The sequence below is a fragment of the Lycium barbarum genome, chromosome 11, assembly GCF_019175385.1.
Source record: "Lycium barbarum isolate Lr01 chromosome 11, ASM1917538v2, whole genome shotgun sequence".
Classification (NCBI taxonomy): Eukaryota; Viridiplantae; Streptophyta; class Magnoliopsida; order Solanales; family Solanaceae; genus Lycium; species Lycium barbarum.
Genome location: NC_083347.1, coordinates 119776156 through 119784009, shown reverse-complemented (window position 1 = coordinate 119784009; position 7854 = coordinate 119776156). Strand labels below are relative to the sequence as shown.

Here is a 7854-nt window from a genome sequence, read left to right as displayed (position 1 = left end):
ACAGGCTTACGGAGCTAGAGTAAACAGCATTCAGTAGCAGGGAAATGTGTGGAGCCTAACTATAACAAAAGCATATAAATTTGTAACTGTTAACAAATATCGACTGATATCACCCTAAGCAGATGCAGCATGGAGGGCATGTTTCAGGCTGATTAAACAAGTTATGACATTATGTTTAAATTACACTAAACACCCAGGTAATATGACTTCTTGTTTCACCTCATATTATTCTAAGTATTGTCAGTTAGATGCGTTAGTTTCAAAAAAAAAAAAAAACTTACCCCAACTTGCTTTAGACTGAGGTGCAGTTGTTGTTGTAGAGGGGGTTTAAATATTTGATTTTGAAGTATAGGGGAAATCTGTGAATGACTTCATTATATAGGGGGTGGTTTAAGTGTTTGATTTTGAAATACATGAATGTATTTGTAGCTGAGTCATATTATAGCCGTGTTTAGAGTAATCTATTCTAGTAGCATAGATACCTAGAGATGACACCTACTATCAAAGAAGGAAAAACTACGACAAGAAGAAGAAAGAGAACAAACCAGTGTGGAAGGGTTCTCGCTTACCAAACATATGTCAGGGATAACAGTCCAGATGATTCCTAAAAGCCCATGTTGACCAAGTCGTTCTCCATCTCGATGTCAAGCCCTTGTTGACCAAGTCTTTAGCCACCTCGATGTCAACTCGTCACATTTTGGGGTTAAAGATAGCTCGAAAGTACCACAAACCATCATGGGTGGAGAGAAAAAGAAAATTTTCAAGAGAAGTTAGTGATACAAAGTAAACCCCTCTTATCTTTATGATTATCAGCAAAAGAGTGTATCTAATCAGAAGTGTGCTGCCTATGTCTTATGGATAAGTTACACATTTGGCCAGTCGGCCAAATATAATTACATTCACTAGCCAAATATGCAAAAAAATATACACTATTATGTATCAACAATGTATATTTTGTAAATTATACACTAATGTACAAAAAATATACATTTGTTGTCAATTTCACATGTCTTATTGCAATAGCATCATTGACATAGGATGTTACCATACAAACACTTATGCACTGATTCCGTCAGAACTCGGAAGCTAATTTTTGGCAAGAAAAGAAAGCATTGAAGTAGACATAAAACACAAACTTCAAAAAGGGTAAAGAGAACTTTATTTCAGTCAGGTTACTCCTAGCCATAGACAGGCAAATCTGCAATCAAAGCATTGAAGTAGACATAAAACACAAACTTCAAAAAGGGTAAAGAGAACTTTATTTCAGTCAGGTTACTCCTAGCCATAGACAGGCAAATCTGCAATCACACTCAAAATCTGGTGATCATGTTCCATGTTATCTATCATGTAAAAAATTACAGAAGCATTTCACCTCAATGCACACCTAAAAGCCTAATCTCACATTTAGTATAATGGTGAGGTAGAAAAACATAGCAGAACGGAACAGAAACCTCTTTAATTACAGCGGGACTCGGTGAAACTATCAAAGCTAGAAAGTCTTAGGATTTGATGAAGCATTTTGATGTGCGGATCCAAGTTTTTGGATCCAATGAAGAAACCCCTTCTTGTGATGAAACATTGAATTTTGTACTAGATTCAGAGTCCCGTCATGCGCAACTGAAGATTCAAACTGCTCCAGTACCTTGACAATCTGCCAAAACTCGGGCCTCCTTTCTGGTTGCAAAGACCAACACTGTTCGATCAAAGTTCTCATGGCAGGAGGGCAGCCCTCGGGAATAGGTGGTCTCATATTCTGAAAGGTTTTAGAGACAAATTCTTTCAGAGCAACACATAATCCTCCTTAATAGCACACTAACTAGAAAACAAAATCATCTTTTGCAGAATATGATGAAACTATTAACAGAAACAATCTTTTTTGGGGGGAAAGACGGGTTTAGGGGCATGAATTTGTTTCTTGGCTAGTCGCAGGGAAGAAACGGGTCAAGCCATGGCAAGGTCACAATTGTGTGCATCATCTTCCAAATGCATCGGAAGTAGGGGTGGCATAATTAGCCCATAAAAATATGACCCTCCCATTTATTGGCTCAGCCAACCCGCCCAATTCAGCCCATCAAAAAATTGGGCTGATATGTAGCTTAAATTGATCCATGAGAAGCCTTATCAAAATACTTTCAAAAAAGGATAGTAAATTTTTTTTTTATATGTTATATATAGCCATAATTAAAAAAAAAGGTTTTATTAGACACTTAGAAAATTATAAAAGAACAAACAAAGAAATTAAAACTTAGTAAGGATTGAGCGAGGGTTATGACCCGTTTGTTAACCCATTTCAACCCAAGTAACTTTTGGGCGAGTCAGCCCATTTCAACCAGCCCTAAAACTCAGCCCAACCCGCCCATTTGACACCTCTATTCGGCAGTCACAAATTATTTGGAAAAAGATAAAATTAAATACCTTATTCACAACTATTCGGCAGTCACAAATTATTTGGAAAAAGATAAAATTAAATACCTTATTCACAACAGCAAAAGCAGCTTGTACTGGTGTCATATCTTCGTACGGAATAGTTCCAGCCACCATTTCACATAAAATGAGTCCAAAACCATAAACATCCACCTTCCGGCCGTATGATTTTCGTTTAATCATCTCCGGTGCCATCCATCGGTACGTGCCTGGATCATCAGCCAAAAGATCACAATACGCTTCCTCACAAGCAATTCCAAAATCCGCAATTTTGAGGCCAAACTTTTCATCAATAAGTATATTTTCCGGTTTGAGATCCCTATGAATAATGCCTTGTGAGTGAATATATTGCATTCCGTGCGCAATATCCAAGGCCAGTGCAATCAATTTTTGTAAGGTAAGGGACTTATCCTCAAGCTTGTGAAGGTATGCTCTCAAAGAACCCTCGGATAGATACTCGGTGACAACACAAAAAACCGGTGGCTTTCTGCATGCTCCTACAAACTGCATTAACAGGTCATTATGAACCAGATCAGAGATGATTTTGAAAACTAAAACACGTTCCCGAACTAGTGTAATTTTACCAATTCAAAACATAAAAATGCAGCTGCAGAGATTGAAAAAACAAACAAACAGAACAAAAAGAGGCCATGGAAGAACTTCAATTAAAATGCTTAAGCAAGACCATCAAATATAGTAAAGCAATGTATATGCAGAATTGCCATATGCTCACATTGAAATGCATCAAACAAGAAAAATTGATTCTCATTAGCTAACCTTTACGACATTTTGATGGTGGAGTTGAGACAAGAGAGTAACTTCTCTGCTAAACTGATTCTCCAATCGAGTCGCTAAATCTCCATTATTTTCGTCATCATCATCGGGTAGTTTTATCATTTTCACAGCAACAGGTTCATCCATATATATTCCATGATAAAGCTGACTATGTGCTCCATGAGCAAATCTTAGCCCAAGAAACAACTTAGAAAGATCGACCGTATATTCATCAGTTGTTTCTACAGCCGTAACCTTAGCTGAATCTTTCCGGTTTCGGCTCTTCGATCTAGGTTCTTTCTTTTCACGGGAATCTTTGCAGAACAATTTACCAACAATGCCCTTCTCGTGTTCCTTTTTCCTTTGAGGATGTGGAGTCGAGAATCTCCTCTGACTAGATCGAGCTTCCTTAAACGTATCAGAAAGTTTTGTTTTCGGAAGAGGGGATAAAGCCCGCGCCCTCGACTTATTAGTACTCGGGCTTTGCTGAATTTGCTCAACGGTGGGACCCGGAGGTCTAGTTTTGGCCCTTGCAACACTTCGAGGCTGAAAAATGATAGGACTAGAGGACAATCTTGTTGCATCCAACCTATGACAAACGGTATGAGAAAATTTCGTTCTCCTAATCCAAGAATTAGCTTCCTCATCCATTTTTTCCTTTTTGCCAAAATCGGGGGCTAAAATACCTGGTAACAAGTACCAAATTTCTTCTCTTTTTTCTTCTTCAGTTCAGGAGGAGGTTCCAATTCAACAATCCCCCCAAATTGTCCTATCAGTTTTGCTAAGTTTTCGACAGAAATTTTCTTCAAACCCATCAATCAAGAATCAACTCAACATAAATGATCCCTTCAAAATGCCTCCTTCAAGACAAAGTTAATGCAGAAAAAAAATCAAATCTTTATCATTCTTTTGTTCTTCTTAAAAAGTAAGCAATGTAGAAACAAATCAAATCTTTATCATTTTTTTTTTCTTCTCTTCAAAAACCAAGCAGTGTAGAAAAAGATCAAATCTTTATCATTTCTTCTTCTTCTTCTTCAAGAAGTAAGCAGGGTAGAAAAAAATCAAATCTTTATTTATTTATTTTTTCTTCTTCAAAAAGTAAAGCAGTATAGAAAAAAAATCAAATCTTTATCATTCTTTTCTTCTAGCTTCTTCTTCAAAAAGTAAAGCAGTATAGAAAAAAAAATCAAATCTTTATCATTCCTTTCTTCTAGCTTCTTCTTCAAAAAGTAAGCAGTTTAGAAAAAAATCAAATCTTTATCATTTTTTTATTCTAGCTTCTTCTTCAAAAAGTAAGCTATGTAGGAAAAAAAAAAAACAAATCTTTATCTACTTATGAGAATTAATAGCTAATATTAGCCCTTTTCACAAAATTCGTTCAACTCAAATAGAAAAAAAAAAAAAAAAACTCTTACCTGAAACAGCAAAAGAAACCCTCTTCAGCTACAAAATCAAAGCCTACAAAATCCAATATACAAAAAAAAAAAAAAAAAAATCAAAACCAAAAACAGTTAACAATATAACAAAAGCTAAACAATGAAATAAACAACAAAGTAATTAAAACAAACTTAATTAGCTTTAAAACAAGAAAATATCAACCATAACAAACCCCATTAAACCCCCAAAGACATACAAATCATAAATCAAAAAAAAAAAAAAGAGAGACCCCATTTTCTTAAATAAAAAAATAAGCATACCCTTTTCTCAAAATCAGTAAAAAGAATAAATCTTTAACAAATATAAAAAGGATTCTCTCTATAAAGATTCCATCTTTAATACAAATTCTAATATAAGAAAGCTAAACAATAAAATAAACAAACAAAGGGATTAAAACAAACTAAATTAGCTTTAAAACAAGGATATAACAACCATAACAAAACAAACCCCCATTAAACCTCCAAATACATACAAATCATAAATCAAAAAAAAAAAATCATTTTCTTGAATTAAAATAAAATAAACATACCCTTTTCTAAAAATCAGCTACAAATCCCATAAACACAAAAATAAAAATAAAAATAATAAAAGAAACCTAAACAAAAAACAAACAACAAAGGGATTAAAGTAAACTAAATTGGATAAACAATTAAGGAAAAATCAATCATAACAAACCCCATTTTCTTAAGAAAATAAAAAAATAAACATACCCCTTTTTTTTTTTTTGCAAATCAGCTTAAAAGAATAAATCTTTAACAATATAAAGGTTCCATCTTTGATATGAATTCTAATTTCTCCTCTCTTTACTCTAATAATAATAATAATAATAAATTTTGAGGCATTGAGATATTTGAATATGAGAGAGGAGAAAAATCAAATCAATAAATTCCATATGTATACTTTTAGAAAAATCAATATTTGAATGAAATATTCTAATTCTAATATAAGTCTCTGTTTCACACTTGAAAAATCAAAAGTACGTTTTTAGGTACGTGATGTACGCCAATGTGGGACCTACATGATATACCTTTGAAGTTTGATATGGACCCGGTTTTGTTGCAATTGAATTTATATAGCCCAACAAAAAAATATTATGCCACTTAGATATATGAATACAACAACAACAACAACCCAGTGAAATCCCACAATGTGGGGTCTGGGGAGGGTAGAATGTACACAGATCTTACTCCTACCAAGGTAGGACGGCTGTTTCCGAGAGACCCTCGGCTCAATAAAAACATAAAAAGAGGTCAGATACGGCTAAGAGATTCAAAGCGATATGGAAATGAAGTAACGCAAGTGACACAGATATATTATACCTAGTTGAAAGCATTATACATTATGGGCTGGTTTGGTATAAGGGATAAATAATGTCGAGATTCTATTTGACATAAATCTATCCCATATTTGGTTGGATAAAATGGTGGTATAACTAATTTCGAGATTAGTTATTCCGAGATTGTAGCTTTATTTTATCATTATGGGAGGGTGGAATAACTAATCTCAGGATAACTAATTTCAAGATAAGTTATCCTTGGATAACTTGTTTCCAATCAAACGACCCCTATGTATCAACCTTGTATATAATTGAATAATAGTGTATAAAAGGTGTTTATTTATACACAAATATGGGTTAAACCGAGTAACAAACTCAAAATATGGGCTACGTGGCGTAAGTATTTCTCCCAGTAGACGTAGCGTAATTTTTTTTTTTCCTAATTTCTCACCCGATGACCGGTATCTGCACTGGATAAATTCGAATTGTGCGTTGCATTGGCCATTTTGAGGGCAGCTCTCCCAATCGAATTATTTTCATTCTCAGTGCTCAAACCCAAGACCTCTAATTAAGGGTGGAGGAACCCCGAACCATCACACAATATATGTTGGTATATGGACCCGATTATGTTGCAAGTGAAGTCATTAAATCAAGTTAATTTATTTAGAAGTAAAAGATAAATAAAAATAAAAATGCATATTGGTAGTTAACTGGAATTAAGTAATAAAATTATGTATAAAAGGTACTCCTACTTTTTAGTCTATCTTCGAAAAAAGATAACATCTTTGTATATTAAAAAATAATTTAATATCAAAATTCTCATTTTACATGATGATTTATTATTAAATAAATGTTTATATTTTTGTTTTAGACACATACTTTAAAAAGTTTCTTCTTTTCTTAAACTTTGTTTCATGGCTAAACAAGGCTACATGAAATGTGAAAGCCAGGGTCGAGTAATCTGAATCCCTTTTGTCGAAAAATTATATTATAACATGATAGATGTTGAACTTTTTAAAATTGTTCGTGTATTCATATTTTTATATTTTAAATTTTTTTAGTGAAAAAATTCTGACTCCCATCGTTATAAAAGGCGTAAACAAAAAAACAAAATGATGGTGTCTTGTTGAAAAGAATTCTAGACATTTATTGGATCACCAAATTTTCCCACGAATCATGTGAATAAAGATGACGAAAAGACGGAGAGAAGAGACAAAAGTGAACACAAAAAGAAAATTAGGGGGGAAGCATATAGCTGTCACAATCTGAGAATGATGAAGTACGTACGAATTTAAGGAAGGCTGAGATATTTTATCAAATATTTTTTCTATTGTTTTCTTTTTATCTTGTTTTTGTGTGTATGTGATTAAGAAGTCGTTTGGTAGCGGATTAGAAGTTAAGTTATTCAGGTTATTAAATTATGCACAAGTAATAGTATTATGTTTGGTAGCATTTTTTTGTTACGTATAAAATTCATCACACCTAATGTTATTTTTGGTTTGCAATTTAGAAACGCCGACAACTAATACATGTATAAGTTATAAGTGAATTAATGTAGCATTTTATGCTGAATATAAGATGGAATAACTAATACTCCACATGAATAACTAAACCCTATGTAACTAATTCGTGCGTAAAATTATAGTACATAGATTTTCTCATAACTAATCAATATATTACTAATACCTGAATAACGTTAACAAGATACCAACGACCCAGCTTGAGGGGTATGATAAGTACGGATAAAGAATATTAATTAATATGATCTACTTTGTGTGTTTATCTTTTTAATCTATCTCGGTATTATTTTTTATTTATTTTATTTATATGTTAACTTTAGTCTATAAAAGTAAAAAAGTACCATAAACGTCTCCAGAGAACGCGATGGATGAATGGGATTTTTTAATTTATATCTTGTGTTCAAGTTCTAAAATGAAGAAATT

At 33.2% G+C, this 7854-nt stretch overlaps 1 protein-coding gene across 2 annotated transcripts; it reads right to left on the bottom strand.

The window, feature by feature from the left end:
* Positions 1-1136: 1136 nt before the first annotated feature.
* LOC132616878 (serine/threonine/tyrosine-protein kinase HT1-like) lies at positions 1137-5543 on the bottom strand. Of its 2 annotated transcripts, none has more exons than XM_060331635.1 (5): positions 5346-5543; positions 4614-4656; positions 3202-4058; positions 2473-2928; positions 1137-1753 (listed from the first exon to the last, which is right to left on the bottom strand). In XM_060331635.1, exons 3-5 carry the CDS (start codon positions 3847-3849, stop codon positions 1490-1492), a joined length of 1368 nt encoding a protein of 455 aa, XP_060187618.1. In that variant the 5' UTR covers positions 3850-4058; positions 4614-4656; positions 5346-5543; the 3' UTR covers positions 1137-1489. The 2 variants fall into 2 exon arrangements, with proteins under 2 accessions (XP_060187618.1, XP_060187619.1); XM_060331636.1 differs by having other exon boundaries at positions 3202-4055.
* Between the last annotated feature and the right edge of the window lie 2311 nt (positions 5544-7854).

Bases quoted from the DNA above. Each gene is read 5' to 3' on its own strand.
- LOC132616878 (XM_060331635.1), bottom strand. From the start codon at position 3,849: ATGGATGAGGAAGCTAATTCTTGGATTAGGAGAACGAAATTTTCTCAT. The intron at 2,929-3,201 runs GTTAGCTAATGA...CTGTTAATGCAG, and splicing joins ACCATCAAAATGTCGTAAAG to TTTGTAGGAGCATGCAGAAA. The intron at 1,754-2,472 runs GTATTTAATTTT...AAAACCTTTCAG, and splicing joins CTTTTGCTGTTGTGAATAAG to AATATGAGACCACCTATTCC.